The sequence below is a fragment of the Glycine soja genome, chromosome 4 (assembly GCF_004193775.1).
Source record: "Glycine soja cultivar W05 chromosome 4, ASM419377v2, whole genome shotgun sequence".
In the NCBI taxonomy this organism is placed as follows: domain Eukaryota; kingdom Viridiplantae; phylum Streptophyta; class Magnoliopsida; order Fabales; family Fabaceae; genus Glycine; species Glycine soja.
The window spans coordinates 8,073,075-8,096,739 of NC_041005.1; the positions used below are offsets into that span (position 1 = coordinate 8,073,075).

Sequence of the window (23,665 nt, forward strand, 5' to 3'; positions counted from 1 at the left end):
AAGCAAATCTTTAGGAGAGGCTTATTTTAACATGCAACTGCCTTGTTTATGCGTTAAACCGAACCAACAGCAGCACATATGCTTTTCCAGTGCATTTAACATTTTTTAAAGTGCCTCTGGCAGTTAATTATGGTGTCATCCCTCTAGTTTTGTATGAGTCTAGGCTTTCTGTTCTGTATGAGTAGTTCGTTAGCTTTGACATGGTGGGGAATAGGAAGTGCTTTTAAAGAAATAGACAAACCTAAAACTTTAAATCGATACAACAAATTTCCTCTTGAAATTGTTGACAAAGAATGCCTCATCACATTGTAATCCATCAATCCTATTGCTATTTTTTCTGAATTCAAAACTTTTAAGTGTATTCGTTTTCCTGTTAACACATTCTAAGACAGGTTTACTCCACAATCAATCTCTCTCTTGTGTCATTGCATCCAATTGGCCTACAAGGTTCTGGACCATTAAAACAAGCACATTATCATCCTTTGCCTCGAGTGAAGGATTTTGAGCACAAATTGCTTCAGAAACTCATTACATAATGTAAACAAACATCAAGAATTTGTGATCACTAATTCATCAAGCAGCTCAAAAACATACAACAACTTCCTTTCTCTGCAGATTAATCCAATTAAAACTTCCCAAGACTCAAGTCCTGGCTGGAACCCCATCTCCACCAAGTAAAATAGTGCCACAGCAGCATCATCAACCATCCCCGCCTTACACAGACAAACCAACAATTCATTTGAGGTAGCATAATGGGGTCGAAACCCCCTACTTAGCATTAGTCCCAACAACTCCTTTGCCTTTTTCAACTCACATTTTTGGGTCAAGGAGTTCAGAACAATCCTGTAACTACCTTTGTTCAAATATACACCTTGCTGTGGGAGTTTCTCAAGCATATCCAGAGCCTCCTCAAATCTATCTTCTCTACACAAACCCCCAAGTATCACATTGAATGTAACAGTATCAGCCTGGCACGTATTCTCCTTTATTTCCTTAAGCAACCCCATAGCTTCACCAATCTGGCCATTCCTACACAAGAAATTGATCAAACTAGTGTAAGTAACCGTATCTGGTTTCAAACCAGAACCCAGCCAAAACCCCTTTTGCATCTTCCAGCTTACCAACTTTACACAAACCATCCACCAGAGCTGAGTAATTATACACATTTGGATAACATCTGTTACTCTTCATAAACTCGATCACATTTCTAGCACGGTCAGGTTTCCCTCTGCGGCAAAACCCGTTGATCAAAACATTGTAAGAGGATCAGGCACTATGTGATCCCTTGAAACCATTTCCTCAAACAGTTCAAAGGCTTCTTTGACTCTCCCATTTCAACATAGTCCATCCATAAGGGTCGAGTAAGTAAATAAATTAGGGTAAGACAACTTCGAATTTCTCATTTCCTTCACAACCTCAAAAGCAGAATCAAGATCCCCATTTTTTGCAATGGTACTTCACCAAGATATTAAACACACACGCGTTTGGCTTATGTGTTAGACCCCGTTTGGCATGTAAAAGCAATTTTCGCGCCAAATCGACGCGATTCGAATCTTGCAAGAGGTTGAGACAAGTGCTGAGGGTTTTTCCCTAACAATTGGCTGAATGGAGAAGAACGCGTGGAGCACCTTTTCGTGAATGGAGGATTTGGAAAAATGTTTCATGAGGTTGACGAATATGCCCTCTGGTATTAGTAATTTTGGATTTTATATATATATATATATATATTTCATAATTGTTTCGCATTAATTATGATTATTGATAATTGTATAAATATCAGTGATATTATCATTTGATGAGGGATCAAATTATAATTACCAAATGTAGGCTCACATTTGTAAGGCGCAACAGCCGCAACGCGCCTAGTTACAGTTTTTGCCTAGTTACAGTTCCCCTTTATCAGTCAGACAAGAAAAATCAAGGAAAGATAAGGGCTCTCGATAACGCTTCTGCATACAGTTTTCAATCATAATTTCTATACAATAACAAAGGGATTCTACTTATTTCTATACAATAATTTATCTTTACATAAATAAAAAACATGTGGTTAAGATTGATGATTGTCTGTTAAAATGAAATTAGGCTGATTAATTGAATTCCTATATTTGAAATTAAATCCCAACACGTGGAACTTGCAGGTTTCGTAGGCCATCTGATGGAGGACGCAGTGGACGACGTGGAACTTGTCGCAGCAAGCGAGCTTTTCAAGAATAGTTGCATAGGTGGCGTTTGACACCATGTTGAAACCCATTCTGTTCTGACACCATGTTGAATATCTTCAAGGCGTGCTGTGAATCCTTTTCGCATTTGATTAAGTCGATGGCAGAATCGTGAGAGATGTACTTGCGCTTCCTCGGAGGGTTTCGGGGGGAGGGTCCGCTTTTGGTTCTGCGGGTTTCGTGAATTTTAGAAGGGATATCCATGGCAGTGAAGATGTGTGTCTGCTACGATAGATTTATGAGAATTTCATGAGATTTGATGATTCTAGACACGTTCGTGGCATTTAAAAGTAGCATGAGGAGCAATTGATTTGATTCGAACGAACCATGAACACGAAACAAGAGAACGCTTACCAAAGAGACTGTTAGACTCAGAAGTAAAACGCAGAAAGGGTTCTTGACTTCTTGTTAATTGTTATTCTTCCCAGGCCCATTCTTTTCTCACTCCTTTTTTTTTTATCTCTTCGCACCTCTCTCATTTTTTAAACATTTATGATTTGTTTGGTCCATGAAAAAAGAAAGCAAGAGAAAAAAAAGTAGAAAGTAAAATGATTTTATAAGTTGTTTGGTTAAAAAAAATGGCAACATGTGAGCATGTGATCATGGATTCGATGGATGACGTGTGTTTGAAAAAAATCAGTTGAAAGATGTTGATCCCTTGGATTAATCTCAATACCTCGAAAAGTAGTTCTTGATTTTTAGTCAAGGGAGAAAGTGCAAAAGAAAAAAAAAATCTTTTATATGATCGTATATATAAAATGTATATATATAAACCAACAAATCGTTTGTTCAAATAATCATGAACTCGATCCTTTTATGTAAGGTTTAAAGTTTGAGTCTTTTGAATAAAAAAAAGTGATTGAAAATAAAGATTTTATTAAAGGTGATCACTTAGGTTTCATGATGAAGATAAATAATTTATTCAATATCATTATTGAGTATGATTGCATATTCATTATTTGGTTCAGAATTTTTCAACAATGAAACTTGAATCAAATAAGAGATATCACATTAGTATAGGTTTTCATGAACTTGAATGGTGTTTTATCCTTCATTTTCTCACTCATTCCTTCTCTCTAAAACCATATCGAGGCATCTCAATATTTTAGTCTCATGCCGTCTTTCATAGATTTAATAGAAACCAGTTAGTTTCCGAATTCTGAAATATATTTCAATTTTTTAAGAACTAATTTTCTGTAATGTGTTTTTTGCAGGCTTACATAAATTTGCTTCTGAACACGCGAGAGTAGATTTCTCAACACTGCATAATCCAATTTTCATAATGTTTTATTTTTTTACATCACGAAAATTAGCTTCAGTAACGTAATTATTTTGTTGACAGATTACAAAACTTATTTTCTATAATATGATTATTTTTATTGCATTACAAAAACTAATTTTCAAAAAAGATATTTCTTTTATTAAAAAATACAAAAAAAAAATGAATGCAAAGAGTAAAAGATAGTGAAAATAGAATCCCAGGCCCGAAGCCCAAGATGGGTCCATATATATAAAATAAAAAAAGTTGAATCTGAATCCAACTCAGGAAGGGAAGGCGAGACAGCTCAATCCTACACATGACATCTCAATCTCAATCTCTTTCGTAGTGTTTTTTGTTTTTAAATACATAAAAAACCATTCATTCTGTTTCGTTCCACTCCCTAATAGCTGCTACAGTTACAGCATAACTTCTATTCTATATTTCTTTCTACTCGCAAGCAAATCAGAAGAAGAGAATGGCAGCAGCAGAGGGGCTAAACAGAGAGCAGTACGTGTACTTGGCGAAGCTGTCGGAGCAGGCGGAGCGGTACGAGGAGATGGTGGAGTTCATGCAGAAGGTGGTGGTGGGGTCGACGCCGGCGTCGGAGCTCACGGTGGAGGAGCGCAACCTCCTCTCGGTGGCCTACAAGAACGTCATCGGCTCGCTGCGTGCCGCGTGGCGCATCGTCTCCTCCATCGAGCAGAAGGAGGAGGGCCGCAAGAACGACGACCACGTCTCCCTCGTCAAGCACTACAGATCCAAGGTCGAGAACGAGCTCACTCAGGTCTGCGCCAGCATCCTCAGCCTCCTCGACTCCAACCTCGTACCCTCCGCCTCCGCCAGCGAGTCCAAGGTCTTCTACTTGAAGATGAAGGGCGATTACCACCGCTATCTCGCCGAGTTTAAGGTTGGGGACGAAAGAAAAACCGCTACTGAGGATACCATGTTGTCTTACAAGGCTGCCCAGGTAACCAACCAAACCAAGTTCCCGCCTTTCGAGATATAAGGTTGGCCAGTGGTTTGAGAAGATGTCATGGTTCGAATCATCAATTGACATTTCTAACCAAACTATCATACTAACATTTTTTGATAAAAAAAAAAAATTGTTTTTGATTTTGTTTTATTGTTTCAACTGCAATTGATGGTTATTGTCGTTGTTAGGATATTGCTTCTGCGGATCTTCCCCCTACTCACCCCATCAGATTGGGTCTTGCTCTCAACTTCTCCGTCTTCTACTATGAAATCCTCAACCAGTCTGATAAAGCGTGTGCCATGGCTAAACAGGTTAGGGTTAATCCGATTATTGTTATGTTACCTTGAAATTTATAGGTTGACTTGATTTCAACGTTTTTTTACTTTCTTGTTTCGTCAATCATTTATCCTTTCCCCTTTTACTTTGAGATTCCACTTCCATTTAACATTTTTAGAAAAAATAAGAAACTTTTTATTTATTTATTTATTTATTTATTTATTTTTATTTTTATATTTGCTGGTATGTTCAGGAAAGATTTTGACTACCAAGAATGTGAAACTCTCTTGTTTGTGAAATTCTCTTGTTTGGCTTGCTATAACAATCTGTTATTCTGTACTGGGTACTGACTGGAGAGCAGAAAAAAGGTTGCTAACGCAGATCATAGTTCTTACCTGTATCATGATAGTTGAGGTGGGTGAGCAATAAATTGCATGGCAGTCTAACTGCCAAATTTGGCTACCAATCAATTTCAAAGCTTTTGCTCATCAAGCTTGGTAGGTTTTTCACTTGAATTGAACTATTAAGAGAAAGGGGGAAATAACAAGCAAACCAACAAAAAGTACTTTAACCACCTTGGTTCATCAGATTTTTCTGTTTTTTCAGAAATAAATTGTTATTGTTCATCTGCAGTGATATCATGGTTACCCCAGAGCAAAATCTGGTTCTTAAGCAATATGATAATTTTGCTGTTCAATTGCAACTAAATGAAGTCGATATGTTGTTGGAAAGATTTGATTATTCATCTGCAGCTAATTTATATTTTGTTTGTTTTTTTTTTAATTTTAAATTTAGTTGATTGGGGTGTGTACCAAACTTGATGACTTGGAAGTGTTGTTAACTTTAACCCGAAATTGTATTTTCTCCCCTGGAAAAATACACTTCTATTTGTCTATTAGCAATCCAGGCTTATCCATATTGACTTACATGGCTTACAGGATTCCCTTTTTATGATATTCTGTCTCTCTCTCTTTTCCCATTCATGCTTGGCTTCTACTGTTCTGAGTAACTGCAAAAGGAGCATGTCCTTATTGATTCTAAAATCTACTTAACCATATATTGGTTTTCATGTTTGATAGGCTTTTGAGGAAGCAATTGCTGAGCTGGACACCTTGGGAGAAGAATCTTACAAAGACAGCACGCTCATAATGCAGCTTTTAAGAGACAACCTCACCCTTTGGACTTCTGATGTTCAGGTAAATGTCACTATGGAATATGGATCCCACCTCTTTACAGAATATTTCTTTCTTTTGCCCCTAATAACGAATCAAAATCTAAGTTGAGCTATCCTTAACTTCCTGCAGGACCAGCTAGATGAGCCCTGATATCCCTTATAGGTTGATGGGTGGTATTCTTCCTCTCATGGAGGTGGGCTTTGAATGTCATTTATTTGTGCTAATTAAGAATCGCCCTAGTTTATAAAATGATTGGCAATCTGTGATATAATGTTGTATGAACAGAGACCAGGCTTCTTTTTTTTGTGTCATATGGTATTGGAAAGGATACTGTATAATGGGATATCCAATTAATTATTATCTGTTGCAATCTTTCTTGTGTTACTTCCACAGTCCCACAACACATAGGGTCCTAACTCATAAGTGCCCCCATTTTAAAATTTTGGGTCAGCATCTGGTGGTCCTATAGGAACTAGAAATGTCATTGTAGCAACATTATTCTCTTGGAAAGAACATTTTTCATTACAGCTATAATGGCGCATATATCATCCGTCGTGCATGATGCTGATAGATATATAGTTTGTAAACAAAAAATATCAAAGCTATTTACTAAAGCAAATGACATTGTTTTTCAAAGATGCCACAATATACGCTTTTGATGTTGTGGATTGGCTATCCACACCATTCATCGCAATGTCTTTTTAACCAATCATCTATGCTTACTAACTGAAGATATTTTTTTCCTTCATGAAGCATAAAAAAGTTGGAAGATATTTTCCATCCGCCTTATGCTGGTGCTGCAAGTATTGGCAGTGATAAATATATAAGCAAAGCCACTGATAGTTTTGCCTATTTACACTAACAATTTTCTTTCCTTCACCCGCGTTTGTATGTGTATGTTATATATATATATATGGTTACTTTTTCAGAATTACTTGATATTTTAAAAATATTTTTCAATAGGTGAGATATAATATTTGTGTCAAAGAAACTTGATTTTTTTTTCTAAAATCCAAAGAAAATCAATTTTGTTGGGTTAAAAAGTCCATTTTTTTACCTTAAAAATCTGTTTTAAGGCAACTGGAAAGATGGAAATTTTATGTAATGTGCCCATCACTTGTAACTTTATTCTTTTATACCAAACTTCACTGTGAACTTCATTTCTATCATCGGTCTCTAATTTTTGTTTGTTCAATCCTACACAACCTTAATGTAAATAAGTTATCCAAGGTTTTCATTAGTTAACAAAATTATGGCATTATCTCCTTATGAGCATAATTAATTTATACGAAAATAGTTTTTTTTTTTAATTTGGTTCTTTAAGATTTTACAAATCTGCAACATAATTAATTTGTTGTAATTAAAATTATGAAGATAAGTTATTAATATATTATGTAAAAGTGGCCTAAGTATTATAATTCCCATACACTCTTTAAAAATCTAGTAGTAATTTTCTTTTTTTTAGGAGTTGGTGCATTTTGTTCTTACTGCAAGTATTGGGAGTAATTAATCCAAGTCAGTTCAAGTTTTGCCTATTAACAGTGACAAATAAATTTGTTGACCTTGCGACTATAACCGTGAAATTAGTTAAATATGAAAATTTGCAAAAAAAAAAAAAAAAAAAAAACCTATGACACCCATTATTGGCCTTGCCTTGGGACTATAAATCTATAATCGCAAAGAATTTATATATTGGCCACCTGTGGCCTAATTACATGCTACTAATTCAATTACGTAACAGAGGAGCCGAAGCCTTATACCTAATTGTTAGTGGCGCCACACATCTTATGTTATGGGCCTATTGGGATAAAGAACTCAATAAAGTTTTTACTATTAAATGATTTTATGTAGAAAATTTTAAAAGAAAAATATTCTTAAACCCGAAAGCAGATAGATGGATGGTACAGAATCAGAAAAAATAAGAAACAAAATGCCAAATATGCATAAAATCACAAAGAAAAGGTCTATTCGCATAAAATCATAGTCAACAGAGCCATTAGCAGTAATACAAGACCGATCATCGTCCTCTACATAATATTATCATTGCCTAGTTACATAGATGACAAACTGACTTTATTTAACACACGAGCAGAAGAACTCTGGAAACCACACCTCGGGCTATAAACTTGATAGTCAGTCCCTTGTGCTCTCTTTAATCCACTCTAAATATTTAAGATTGCCTCCAGTGATGGGTAAGGAGATCACCTCTGGCACACTGAAAACAGACAAGAGGTAAGAAGCATGTGAATGCACTATAGTTTTCCATAATTACATTTCAGTTCATTTACATGGATTTAATGCCTAAGTTCTTGAATCTTAGCAGATATATGGTTTAAGAATTCCTTCACCAAGCTTTCTTTTAGGATCAAATAGTAAATTACAACTCAAACTTCACATTCTATGAAGCAGAGTTAAATTTTATTGCCAGGCTATTTACTAGATGTATTGGCCTTACTCGTATTCATGATTAGTTTTGACATGCTCTGTCAATGCCTCCAGAAGGGATTGCCTAGTCTTGATAATAAGAAGTTCCTCAGAATCAGTTTGGATCTGTCAATTTGCAACACAAAGCTGGCAAAATCAGGCTACACAAATACTTTCAAATAAAACAAGAGCCTTAATGCATGCTAGAATAAGAACTTTTAATGTTATTATGAAAACATTATTAAACACTAGCAATTTGGATCTGTCAATTAGAAATCTATGAAGCAGAGACACCTCTCTCATTGTCTCTCATTTGAAGTGCTGCAGTATCAAACATGTTTCGACACTAACACATATTCAACACATGTTGGACACTCTTCATTAAGTGACTTGTTAAAAAAAATATTTTTTGTCAACTCACACTTGAACAACAACCTCCATATATTTTGGACACTTGTTTGGACACCTTCATAAGAATGGAGGCATATAACAATTTAACATTAATATTCACTTTTTAACTTTTAGAAAAGTCAGCTTGAAATATAATATAAAATATTGAAAATAATGCCTCTAATTCTTTTTTGAGGTTCATTATCATAGAAAAAGATGTAAAACTTGGCAAGATTGGCTTGAAAAAGTGTATTACTTATATATATGATAATTTGATCTTGCTTTGGGATTTTTTGTAAAGAAACTAAGAGCTTACATTGTAACATAATGTTTTTTAACATTCTTTTGCGAGACTCATTTTCATAGGAAAAAGTTGAATATAAAAATATTGATTATCAATATAGATCTTTTATGTTACTCATATTTCATTTCATTTGAGTTTCTCCCTCCCACCCCCTCTCTCTATTTTTGTAGGTGGCAGTGTTCTGTATTGTAGGCATTAGTTGTGTTGGAGTGTCCGTGTCCATGTTAGAGTGAGCTTCATAGTTTGTAACACAAATCTGGCAAAATCAAACTACAACAAAACTTTCAAAGTAATTTTCTTAAACAAGTTCATAAGAGCCATAATGCATGCTAGAAAATAAGAATTTCTAATGTTATAATGAAAAATTTTAAAATAAAAGTTTCTGTTACTACTAATAATTTAGTATTCAAACAACATTCTTTGTCAATGGAGGAATTGTAGGATATACCTTTCCCTCCCACTGGTACACCGATTCAATACCTGCAGAGGACATAATACATTGGGCTTTTAAGAGTCAAACATGAGATGCAACCTACATAGAATTAGTTTGGATAATTTCTCAATAAGCACTTACAAAAGAAGGAACTAAAAAGAATCAACGAGGTAAAATGAATTATATTTCTCTTGTAAGTTAGGACAAATTGATGTATCCTAACTTATGAAGAAATTAAACAAGTGAGCTTCTGAAAAAGTTGAGATGTATTAGTTTGATTTTAACTTTTGAGATAAGTTTGATTCATTTTACTTCCTTAATTCAATTTTTTTTCTTCTTCTATAAATATTTACAACTGAAGTTCATCCAAATTTACTCATAATTAACTTGGTGAGAAAACAAATTGACCCAAGACTGTATCAAACTCAATCCTTTCCACCCTACCAGAACAATGGCAGTGGTGGGACATGGTCACACACACACACCATAAGTGAAACAAGTATATAAGCCCAGAGTGAAGATATATGTCAAGTAAGGGAATTCATTCAAGTCTTAGTTACATACAACGAATGCAAAAAGTAGTTCTGACTTCTAACAATGCATCTGGTAGATATTTCCATAGGTTCCAAAATAGCAATCACGTTTCACAAATGGATTAATAAAAAAAAAAGGTTCCAAAAGATTTTCAATTTGACCAATTAACTAATAAAATCACATTCATTTTAGTGATTCAGGTGAACATAAAGTCCAAAAAAATGGAGGGCGTTTAAGAAAGCTCTCAAACTTTGCCTGACATGTCCACACGGCTAGAGTATTTCCTGTGCCACCTTGCAGAGATAGATGCAAACAAAGTAGCCCATATTCCCATAGTACTAGCGAAATTTTTAAACCAAGATGGAAGATCACACCTCAACACTCAAATCTTAATAGTCTAATAATTATGCAAAGTTAAGCATACATTGTGGTTCATCCTCGCTCTCCAGAATCATTTATTTATCAAATCTAATCCAGGGACAAATCACAATAATGAATTGTTACAATAATGGGATTTCTATAAGTACCAATACCATTACGACAAATATTACTAGTTTTAAACCACAGATACACAAAGTTGGGTAGTGAGAAATTCTCACCCGGTACCCTGTTGACACAAGCAGCAAGCTTCTCTTTGACGATGCTTTCAGCCAACTTCTTACCTGCACAACCACCAACATGCGTCAAAATCAAAGAACCAACAATACAAAAACCCAAACAACCGAACTCGGCAATCATAGGACCTGCTTCTTTGTTGGGAACAGTGACATAGACAACAATACTCGGCACAGTGGAGTTACTCCCTTCCATTCTGGTGCTGGAGTGGCTTCGAATACCGAACTTGGATCTGAAACAGAGGCAATTGAATTGAATTCAACAGAGAGATGAAATTAAGAGAAAGTGGGTTATTTTATGTTATGAATATCGTAAGAGAGATTGAACGAACCCCGTTTTGAGGGCAGAGGAATGGAAGGGCGTGCAGAGATTGGAGAGTCCCAAACTGAGCATGCAAAACGCGCCGACGAGGGGCAAACGACGTCGTAGCGTGGAGGAGGAGAAAAGGGAAGTAGAGGAGCAGAGTGTAGAAGTCATTTTGGGAAGTCTTATATCCTGCTCCGCCCTCTCACACCTCTATACTTTCATAACTGACTGTGCTTGCCACGTGCAAACAAGTGGTAATAATCTGGCCCCTTTACTTTGCAAATTTCAATTCCAATTTTCATTTAAAGAGGTGAGTTTTCAATTATAATTATAGTTCTCGCCTATGTCCTTAATTATAAAAGAGTTACCTCTTTAAAAAAAATAATTAATCTAGTTAATTTTTTATATTATCGTTTTAAAATTATTTTTTTTCTTATTTTTATATCCACTTAATTATTTCAGATTAATTTTTAAAAAGAGAACAATTAATTTAAGAAAAAACATAATTAATATATCTAAAAATTAAAAAAAAAATCTTATAAAAAAAATAAAAAAATTTCTAATTAAAGTTTTATAATTAGTTATGAAGGAAATAATAATTGTGAATAATAATAATAATAATAATAATAATAATAATAATAATAATAATAATAATAATAATACACTGCAGATGAAACTATAGAGTCGGACTGAGCCCTACATGAGTGTTGCTAGTTGCACCCAGTATTATTGTTGGTGTACCCAGCATCCTTTGAAAATGGTAAAACTATCCCTACTAATTTCTCACCTTACGGATCAAGTTGATCTTTAAGTTGATTTTTAAGACTTACGAATCAAGTTGATCCGTAAAAAACTTACAGATCAAGTTGATCCGTAAGTCTTAAAAATCAACTTATAGATCAACTTGATCCGTAAAAGACTTACGGATCAAGTTGATCCGTAAGTCTTAAAAATTAACTTACAGATCAACTTGATTCGTAAGGGGTATTTCTGTCTTTTTATGATTAGTGTTGGTTGCATCAGTAATAATATTGGATGCACCTAGCAACACTCGTTATGTAGACCCTTGCATCACAGAGTATGCTCATTTTTTGGCCCTCCCCTGCCCTCTTCCCACAAAAAGAAAAAAAAATGCACTCTTACTGATTGTTAATTTAGTTATATGCATGAGACCCCTTAAATTGCTTCATATCGATATAAAGAGTTTGACAGAGGCTAATTTGAATAATTAAACTTTTTCATGTACATACGTTTTAGGAGTTTTGTTTTTTGGAACATGTGGGAAAGAAAAAGCAGAAAAAGAAACCAAGTAACAGAAATAGAATCTTCCAGCAAAAGCCCTATAACATCATTCCTTGATTTGATTCCTGTTACTAAACATGCACCAGCGAGATAATCTGCCTGCGATCTTAGTTATTGGCTTCACGAGGGATACACTCAATAATAGTGACTTCCAAACTACGGTTCATCAAGTCTTTGATCTCCATAAAGAGATGACCATAAGCATGCTGCTCACACTGCTGCTTCAGTGCCCATGAATCATGTTTCGCATAAAGTGAAAATTAGAAACAGAGAAAAAAAAACATATTTTTGTTCCTCGATGTAAATATTTTATACTGTCAATTAACCGATTAAAAGTCACTATAAACATTATTTTTAAAATAATTATGACAAAAAAATAACAATCTTATCATATACAATAATGGACAATAATTTAAAAAACACATACACTATCAATACATTCTAGTTAAATTATTTTTCATCATATTTGATCAAATTTTAGATATAGATATTAAATTAAACTATCATCATATTAATAGTATAATATATATACTGATGCCATATATATATATATATATATATATATATATATATATATATATATATATATATTAATTTTTACGTTAATAATTTTATTTATTAGTATAATGCATCATAATATTAATTAAACTTGTAACGTTATATTGCTAATTTATTTTAGTTAAATAAAACTATATTAACAAAGAAAAATCAATATTTAACTCTTAATACTATATGATACCTTATTTTAATGTATATGTGATACTAGCATATGATTCGAGTCCTACAATTAATTTATTCAAGAGACCGTTGTCTTGTAAAATTACCCATCCATGATCCATTGGTTACCCAAGAGGTCCAATATTAGCAATGGTGAAACCCGAAGCGATGGGGAAATAAACACCCCTAAGCAATAAGCATAAAAACAACAGCATTAATTATTTTGACAAAATTAACTACTACTCCCTCTTTTTTCATCACAAATCATTTTTTAACTAATTTATGAAGATTGAAAATAAAAATTGTGACATTCTTAATTTAATAAAAAAATATTTGATTTATTTAAAATATTCTTATTTAAAATTTTATTGTTTCTATTAGTTTCTCTCTTCATCTAAATTATCTTTCTATTATTTTATTAATTTTTGGTATACTAATAGCTATTAAAATGTGTTGCTATCGAAGAAGTTAAGAAAATTATAAAACAGTATAAAATAATTAATTGAACATGATATAATTAAAAGTTAAAGATAACATTAAAATAATATTTAATGTTTGATAAATTTTATAAAATAATATATGGAAAAAAATAATAAAAGCTTTTAAAGCATGATTTTAAAGAGAAACTGAAGGAGTAATTATAAATTATTACTACTAATATTGAAGGTGACATAAATAATAAGGAAAATGATGATAGTTAACAAATGTTAGCTAAAATGATTAGGATTGGACTTATGAGTTTAAATTTGCGATCAATATAAGACTGATTTATAAATAGAAAGATATTGAGTAGAAATGAAATAAAAAATTTCACGTGAATCTCGTATATTTTACATTTTAATTCAAATACTTTTCTTTAATTTTTTTTTTCTATTTTTAACGTCTCAATCAAACATAAAATTAAACTTTCAAAGTTAAAATAATGAAAATGATGAAAGACAAAGTATACAGAGATCCGTTGTGACATTCAGATTGAAGGAAAGTAGCGTGCGCACAAGTTAAGAAGTGCCAATGCCATGACACTTACTTTCTTTCACATTTTTATAATTTATTCTCTTCCATTGGTATTCATACATAAGTATGCGCCGTCCACAGTCCACAAAGTTAGGGTGACTGACCATTACTTATTTGACTAATACAAACAAAATAATAGAGATTAATTAGTAGTTTATACTTTATATAATTAACAACAAGGGGAGGGGACAAGAAAATTGGGTAGCCACTGTGTGACCCTCTCTCACATTTCTCACCCCTTTTCCCCAAAGCATATAGGTCCCTTCTGTCCCCAATAACCAAATGCCTTTCCTTGTTTGGATTTTCTTGTGGACTTCGATTAAGACAATGCTTAAGCCAAGACAAAACGACTTTGCCAGCTCGATTAGTCTTTCTCCTTCAACTGTTCCTTCTAATTCTGTTTAGAATTTCGATTTTAAGGATTGGTGTTTAATGTTAGTTTTTAAGAAAAGTTATCATTAGGTGTTAAAAAATAAAAAAGTGATCATTATATGTTCTCTAACTGTTTAGTCCTATATATTTAATTTAATGAGAAATAGGAGAAGTGTCGAGGAATACAAAATTTGTTAAGTGGATTGATATGATAAAAAGAAAAGATGCATGAAGAGAAAAATAAAATGAAAGTGATGATAAAAATAATGATGTGGTAAATGATTTTCATCGTAGATTTTAAATACTTTTTGATACATTTATTTTTTTTAATTCTCTTTAAAAAAAGTTATACAAATGTAGATGGGATACCACATTCATACAGTGAATATACAGAATTCTCAAATTATTGGCACATATTGAAGAGGAAATTTCAAGAAACATGCAATGTCTTTAATCAAGTTAGAGAACATTGAATCTCTGGTCTACCCTCCAATTGTATCTTTGTGGAACTCAATAAGGATATTTATTTCTTTTTGGTACAAGGATATTCATGATTTGATTCAATCATTTAGAATTTTTTTTATAGTAAAAAGCTATTTAATTTAGTTTAATATTTTTTTATATCACTCAAATATGTGAAAATAATTATATTAGTTTCTTGTTTGGGGTAATGATGAAATTTTAAATTTTAAAAGTTAAACAACTCGAATATTTAAGCATTTTTAATAGCAATGAGATGGCACTAGTTCTTATGACTCTTTCATTACTTATATGGAGGGTTACTTAATTTCACTCGAGGATAAAATAAAAAGTATAATGATATTATAAAGACTTCAATTTAGATCAATTTTAAAATTTGGATCTGAAACTTGTTTTAAATATTTAAACGAGTATTTTTTTATTTTGTTTTTCAATTAACGATATAATTACTTTTTTTTTTGTTTTTATGTAGTTTGAAATAGATTTAATCACCCCTAGATGCTGATAGGAGCTCCATAGCTTTGCCGGTGGAAGTTTGCATTGCTGCAACCAGAGGAAAGGATGTACCTAGATCCACTGCATCCACTGTTATGCTTAATTAATGTTATTTATTCTTCTAATTCAGTAGAAGTTGCTAACACGAAACAAGCATATTTGGTTTATTTGAATTCAATGAGAACGATATTGGCTGGAAAAGACAATGACCCAAGATACTATACATGCATGTTAAAAAAATATTGTACATATTGAATAACTGAGTAAAGATAATTTGTGAAAGAGTTATGTTTATATTCTAATTTAATGTTTAATTTTAACATTATTTCAATGTTGTATATTGCATGAGTAGATAAAATAATGCCACATTATAGTAGATAAATACATTTAATATACATCGTCACTCTAGTGAAATTCTTACTGACTTAAAGTGTTAAGATATCTTTTCCGTATAAACACGTAGTCATTTCATGATATCTCAACTATATTAAAGAATAATTAAACTTAGAAGATCTCAAACCTTAGTCCATTTAGAGCACATCATTGTCAAACTGTCAACACTCATTAAGAGTTTAATAATCATATGTCTACTTCAAACACATTACAATAGTCCTTAGAGAGATAATCTCTAACTATAGCTATATTTTTTACTTTAAATTCAACAAATAGCATTGTTTCTAACTTAATGGTATATAATTACTTATTTAATATCACAATCGTATGATGAGAGAGATAATATTACGATTGTATGTCTCTCGTCTTAAAAAAAAAAATCCACGATCGTAACATTAAATAAGTAACTACGTACCATATCAAGGTTGCTTTTATTAGAATATGTGCTCTGTAACTTTGATCCCATTGTTTGAATTGAGCTCATCTTAATTATATTGTAATTTCCTTATATATTGTTTAACTTAGATGTTAAGTTCAATTAGTTTTTTATTTTATTTTTTATAAGACAGTTAAATCTGATAAGATATTTTTCATGGGCGACTAATAGATGGTAGAAACTAAAAAGACATGTCCAATTCAATAAAGGAGGAAGAAAGTATGATAAAAAATTTATATAAAAAAAACTAAAATACTGTATGGTACTTCCACTTTTAATTAAAAATGTTGCTGATTATTATTGCTTAATTACGAGTCACAACTAAATTGACACAACTGTTTGGAAAGAATCAAGATGCATCGACGGGGAGACCCGAGGACCCAATCTCAGTCCAAGTGGGAGCTTCTGAATATTAAAAGCAAACCAATGTGTTATAGTAATAATAAATTATTTATTAATTACTTACTTAGATACTAAATTATAGTGGCATGGGTGGCATCTTTTACATTTTTTTATTGATCAAGAATCAAGAATTGGGCTTCTCGTGGAGACACATGTTCTGGACGCTTGTAGCTGGGGACGAGGCAATATTAGACAGTGCCATTGGTTGCATTATGATATGACTACGACGTATAATAACCCAGTTGCTACGGAATACGGACTACGGATTATTAATCTTTCTTCTTTTGTCTTCAACATCTTCTTCTTCATTGGAGGGGTTGTAAACTTTTACTCAACAAAATTAATCAATGTATTAGTTTAATGAGGTGCTGAATCTCAAGCACTTGCTTCAATAGCTGGAAATCATTTGTTTAAGAACGACAAATTCTATTTGTTTCACTCAGTTGACATGTTTATTAATTAATTTCCGGTTTTAATTCCACATTCCGGAATTTAATTATATTCGTAGCTGTGTAACCGCAGCAGCAATATTTTAAACAAAATCAGATTGATATGAGTGGTTATTTATGTAAGAATTAATTTGATTTATATCAAGATTTGCAATACTATAAAATTAATATATTACATGTCTCCTGAAAATATACTTCTAAGAAGAATATTTCGTCAATTTTGGAAAGCATACATTTTTGTTTATGTCAAGAATGAGATTTACACACATGCACAGACGGTGATATATATCCCAACCCATAATCTATTAATATGAGTTTGAAAATGTTATTAAATAATATATTCAATCTGTTTTATAAAACAAATTAAATTCATGCATGCCATACCTAAAAATTTCTATCAGAAAACGCTACTTTCTTTTGCCATGAAGTTTGGCATTTGACTTTCATGTACTTTTTTCTGTTACTATATTATCAACTTAATACAGTTTATCCATTTTTAATGATAAATATACTTTAGAAATTGTAAATTTACTATTCATTCTATCTTTTTAATTTTTAATATAATGAGAAAATTTTATCAAATATAAATTTTAATATTACATTAAATAACATTGTTCTTTTCTGCAGAAGACAGCACGGGTACTTTAAAACTAATTTCTAATATTCATTTTCATGAAATAATTTTTTTAATGTTTAAGAAAACATATGACAGTATATAATTAAAATAACATCACTCAATATAAACTAATAATATTATATTTTTTTATTTTAGGTTAATTTTTATTTAAAATTATATACGTTGAATTGCTCAATAATCTTTATCATTTAACTTAACTTTCAATATATTTTATAATTTTAGTTTTCTATGAAAATATTATACTTATTTAAAACTTTTTAAGTAATCTGATACTCAATAAATTGAATTTCTATTAAATATTTTTAAATTTAATAAGCATAATTAGTATAGTAGGTTAAAAAAATAAAAGAATATTTTAATAAGTAGAGGCTTACTTAATTTTTTAAAGGTATGACAATTTCATTAAAACTTATACTTTTTTTTTGAGAAATAAATACTAGACTTTTATTTTAGAGTGGATATGTGTTTTATAACAAAGTGCAATATTTATTAAATGCAATATTATTACTTTATATCAATAAAAAAATGGTATAAAAAAGTATTTTTGTAAACACTTTTGATCTATATTAAAATTATCTATTGTTTGTATATGTATGAAATGTTTTTTTATATACAATTTAATTTGTAGAATATTAAAAATATTATTTTAATGTACAAACATAAATTAACGGAGTAAAATAAGGGGCAAAGTGCTTTTAATTAAACTACATGAAGTTTAAGTATAACTTATCTTCAATATATATTATGATTCAAACTGGGCTGTACTGCATAATTTTCTGTTATAGAGCTGGCCATAGTTAAGTAAGGAATAAACTCAAAATGTATAGTATCCTACGATAAGGAATTTATAATGGAAGAATTTTTTAAATAAGTTTGATGGGTAGTAGAAAGCTTCTGTGTTTTGTGTAATTAAACTTTCATTAATTGGTGACACCAACTGGGATCCAATGTCACAAATTGTATACACCAAAGCGAAGTTTAGATGCAAAGTTCTCTTTTCGAATGGGACAGCTTATTAATAGCCACGTGATGTTTGAACGTGACCACGTATAGATATGTAAGCAAAGCCAAAAACGTAAAATGGTATCCTTTGGCAGAACCGTATTCTTTTATGCACAATAAAGATGCAACTAGGCAGGCACAACAAATATTACTATAAGCATGAAATTATGAGTCCATCAACATGAATGAATAGGTTAGCTCGATAGTGGATCAATTCGTTGTAAATGTATATGTATATCATATATATGCCACAAACGATGTGATCATATGCCGCAAACATTTGACTTGACCTCGGGCATGTAGAAGAAAATAACGGAAACCAAGAGAAAGAAAGGTAACTACCGCAAGGGATGAGTTAAAAAAAACAAAGCTAGGGTGGGTGTGAATGACACCCTGTTAAGCTCGGATCTCAAACAGTGAAGAAGAAGACTCTCTTTTGAATTTGAACCATAGGAAAAGTCTTAGGGAGAGGGCATTATATCCTCACTTGTGTAGTAGGTGTCTCTCTAAGATTTGCTTATAGAACCATTTTTTTTTTAATAAAAGGTGGGAATATAGGCTTTGAAATTTGCAAAAACACTGGCGTGAACCAGAAATGGGTAAGTGTTTGTGTTTTGATAGTGCATGACCACGAGAGGGAAACTGCAAAAGCAGAAAAAGTTGAATTTCAGATAGATAGTATATATAAAAAAGGAGAATTTCAAAGATTAGATTAGAAAAGGGTTAGAAATTTGTGTCCTAAAGTTTCTTTATAGAAATCCATGTTTAAGCACGTCTATTGTTGTGTGTTGAATCCAAGAAACCAGCATCCTAAGTGAAACTAATTAAACTGAGCTTGCTATGGTTTCGTGGTCCAATTCAATTTCAAATTTTTACCATTGATTTTGTTAATTATTAGTCATCCAAAATGATGATCTATGGTCAAACGGCTACAAAACAGGGAATTGAGGGGATCTTATGTAAATTTTGCAAGACTTGCACTAAAGGGAGGATCTCGAGTAACTATTGGTCGAAGTTTTCAACATTCTCACTTCTAATTGGACGTAGAAGATTGAAAGGTTATCGTGATTCGTGAATAGAAATCAGTAATAAGAGTCAAAATTTCTAAAGAAATTACACACAGTTAATTAAACTGTTCTTATAGTAATTAATACTAATATATTATTTTTTTAATTAATATTTAGTGGGAAATTAAGAAAGAAGTGCAGATCTTTACTTCGTTTAGCAAAAATAGTAAGTGCAAATAATTAGTTGATAGAAATGCTTTATTAAGGGACCTTTCCAGTAAAAGTTTAAAATTCATCAAAAATGCTTGAGATTAATGTTATATAAAAGCAATAAAAAAAAAACTTCGTTGTATTACTAAAAAATGGTTTGATTTGGTGATAGAATTTTTTGGTTTGATTCAAAGCGACTATCCATACTGATCTACCTAATTCTCTTAGATATATTGTCGTCTTAGATCAACAAAAAGAAAGCTATGATATTCTCTTATGTTTATGTACTAACACATATGTCATTATCAATGCATTTTTATTCGATTTATTTTAGAAAAACAATTATATTGTTTTTTTAGTTTTTTTGAGAAAAAAATTACAAAAAAATAGTTTTTCTTAAACTAATCTGTCCCAAGAACATAATAATTAATTTGTCTGGTTTTTATAAATTTTAATTTGGCTGATTTAACCTTAATTTTAAAGTTCCGTGTTAGAACTGATAATGAATTAAGTCAGGTCTAACTTTGGCATGGTAGAGTCTAGAAAATCAAATATGTACAAAGTCAGATTACCTTACAAACTCTTTAAATTTGATAAGTCATTATAAAGTCTTGTATTAATTTAATAACTTTGATTTAAATTCATAACTTAATTTTCTTTTACTAATATGAAGTTACATTATAATTTATTCATGAAAACAATAAATCAAATAGTAATCTATATATTAAATAAAAACATGATGATGACTGTTATTAACTATTATTCCAAAAGAAATAATTATATATATGTTGTCGAATTGGGTGACGAATTCATAAGTCATGATCAAGTTGGATTCATTATAGCAAACAAAATAGTGTCCTAAAATTTTTATAAAATGGCGCGCTTGCCAGCATTGCTCGCGCGCTCTAAAATTTCTTCTAATAATTTCATCGAAACTTGTGAGTATACACTAGCATTCAATCATTGGAGTATGCTGATTTGCTTCCATTCAAAATTAAATTGACAACTTTCATTCATCAAACGTATTTAGATATCATTTCGCCAAACCTTTATATATTATATTTCAAATCTTTCTGTTGGTACTTTGTCGTAGAAAAACCCAACTCAAGATATTGTTTTGCCTGCAACCAAGAAGAAAAAAATATTACTTTGCCCAAAAACAATAATCAAAGAGCATTATATGAAAATGAAAAACTATTCGGAGGTGCAACAACATTGCCTAGTCGAGGCGCATCTGAGTGAATTGAATGATACAAAACCAAAAACACGTTGGATTGGACCAACTTTATCTTCAAAATCCGTTTGATCTCAATACTCAAAACTCTACCTTTAATATGCAAATTTCAAAAACACGTTCAAGCCCCCACTCCTCTCTCTATCAAACAAAAAGACACACACACATGATATCACATTACCATGGAAAAGATGCAATTTCTAATTGTCTTTTTTTATAGATATATTTCTAATTGTCTAGGAGTGCATTATCCATATAAATTTTATTACAATGGCAAAACTGAAATTGGCTATTTCAGCAACTGTAAATTGTAATTAACCGTGGACCAAGGTTTAGCCAAATTAAATCTAATTAGAAAAGGGATTAAAGTTTACTTGTGATAGATTTTGTATTGCCGACCAATTATTACTTGTTTGTCGGGTCAGTAATTCACCTTGTAATTGTCCTTTGCTAATTGGTGATCACTGGGTGGATGAGATCCTAAACTCCTACTCAAGGTGGTCAATTCTTAATGCTAACAATAATTTCGTACTTGCGAACCAATATTGTTAGACCCCAAAAGGAGACGAACCTAAAAGCAATTAAGAAAAGAGCAAAAGTGCATCTTTTTTGCGATTTGTATGAATTGGCCACTGATCTAACGTAAAAGACAACACCTTAGTTTTTTGCCTACACGGCGAACAGTAACTTGGCTGATTTAGGATAGGAGGTTTTAGATTTCATCATTATTAATGTCGATGTTATTATTATCCGTAAAGTGTACTCTTTCGTTTAATGCATGTGTTCATCATACAATTTTGTAGTTATAAATTGAAACTCTAAACAAGACTTATTTGAATTCATTAAAAAAAATATCAGTATACTACAGTTGATAAAAAAAGCATTTGTCTTCAATCTTGTTTGTGTTAGTATAATAATACTAACAAAAATTGATTTATTAAATAGACATTTTAAGTCTGTTGATGATATGATAATCAATAATACATATCATTAGTTTATCATAGACAAATTATAAAATTGATTTGATTGATTAAATCTTTCATGCTAACAAAAATTAATAATTAATATTTATCGATAAAAAAATTATAACATTAATTTTCATGAAAGGAAGGATCAAAGCCCCCATATATATATATATATAGATATATTAAGGTAGACCGGCCACGTACGGAACCCCAATAACATCCTGCCACACAGAAAAGTTTATCATATTAGTAACTTTAAATGGTTAGAATAGAGTAAGACAATTACATTTGATAAGTCACTAGTTCAAGCACTCACCCGTTTAAGGTTTTATAACATGGCCTAATTAATTATTTTGTTAACTAGATTGGTTCAATAATGTTTTTAAATGTAATATTTCAGTATTTAACTAAACATTTTAAGGAAGAAAAAAGAAGCAAAACACGTTAATTATTGGAATTAGCCAAGTGGTTAAAGATGTTTGCTTTCTACCTTGATCTTATGTTCAATCTTAGACCAATAATGTTACTTGCTGATGCAATGGGCGTTGTGTATATCAAGCTTTAGTTTTTGTGTTCTTTTATTTCTGACTGATGACAAAGAAAAGGATTGTTAGTTTTTTCTTAGCTATTTTGAAAGGGGAATTTTCCAAATTGTTTTATTTTTCTTTTCTTTTGACCTGAAAAAATCGTTGGCACATGTGAAGACTGCTATAGATGCAAGTGCAATGTATTCAATGGCTGTTTAATATACCACTGTCATATTGATTCCTTAAACGAAAAAAATATCCACCGCCATGCTCCGTAATAAGTACACAACAAGAATAGTTATTATAAAGTTAAATATGTTGGAGAACCAGCAGATGGAACTATATAAGGAACGGATGATATACAGTCAAATAAAGAAAATTGATAGAAAAAGTATTATTAATTGTAAACTGTTTTTTTCAAACATAATTACATTCTGGGGTGTATATTTATACACACAAGGAAAAGTAAAACAGAAAACTAAGGAGCAAATTGTTATAACCAACTTATAAATTAGTTAGTTAGTTACTAACCATCTTTAATGGATTACAATAATCTTATCACTCCCGCTTAATCTACTAATTCTACCACTCCTAGATCCTTTCTCAATTGCACAAATCTCTCAACTCTTATTGACTTTGTAAGTACATCTTCAACTTGCACTTATGTGAGACAATGCACCACTTCAATCAAGTCTTTGCCCACTTTCTCCCGAAATGAAACCTAGTTTCAATGTGTTTACTTCTGTCGTGTGAGACAGGATATTTGGCTAGATTTATTGTAGACTTGTTGTCAATGAGGAGTTGCACTGACTTCTAAGGTTCAACTTGAATCTCTTTCATTAAAGAGTCAATCCATATAGCCTAAAATGTTGCATGTATTCTATCTCATAAGATGAGAGAGCCACCACTGGTTGCTTCTTGGAGCACCATGAAATTGGTGCATCAAAAAGCTTGAATAAGTATCTAGTAGTGCTCATTCGATCACTCTTGTCCCTACACCAATCAGAGTCAGAGAAGCCAATAAAACCTCAATCCTTCTATTTTTCTACCTTTGGAAACAACACATCAAGATTTTATGTTCCTTTCAAGTACCTTAGTACCCTCTTTGCTGCA

At 31.6% G+C, this 23,665-nt stretch overlaps 2 protein-coding genes and 1 pseudogene across 2 annotated transcripts; 1 reads left to right on the top strand and 2 right to left on the bottom strand.

Moving 5' to 3' along the window:
- Positions 1-403: 403 nt before the first annotated feature.
- Positions 404-2,653, bottom strand: LOC114408345 (annotated as a pseudogene).
- A 1,115-nt stretch (positions 2,654-3,768) lies between these two features.
- Positions 3,769-6,288, top strand: LOC114409197 (14-3-3-like protein B). The gene is made up of 4 exons (XM_028372557.1): positions 3,769-4,447; positions 4,642-4,764; positions 5,809-5,925; positions 6,034-6,288. The coding sequence occupies exons 1-4, from the start codon at positions 3,956-3,958 to the stop codon at positions 6,052-6,054; spliced, it is 753 nt and encodes a 250-aa protein (XP_028228358.1). The 5' UTR covers positions 3,769-3,955; the 3' UTR covers positions 6,055-6,288.
- A 1,535-nt stretch (positions 6,289-7,823) lies between these two features.
- Positions 7,824-11,127, bottom strand: LOC114409198 (protein CutA, chloroplastic-like). Its single transcript, XM_028372558.1, has 6 exons — positions 10,936-11,127; positions 10,733-10,836; positions 10,589-10,651; positions 9,471-9,502; positions 8,360-8,454; positions 7,824-8,119 (listed from the first exon to the last, which is right to left on the bottom strand). The coding sequence occupies exons 1-6, from the start codon at positions 11,079-11,081 to the stop codon at positions 8,038-8,040; spliced, it is 522 nt and encodes a 173-aa protein (XP_028228359.1). The 5' UTR covers positions 11,082-11,127; the 3' UTR covers positions 7,824-8,037.
- Between the last annotated feature and the right edge of the window lie 12,538 nt (positions 11,128-23,665).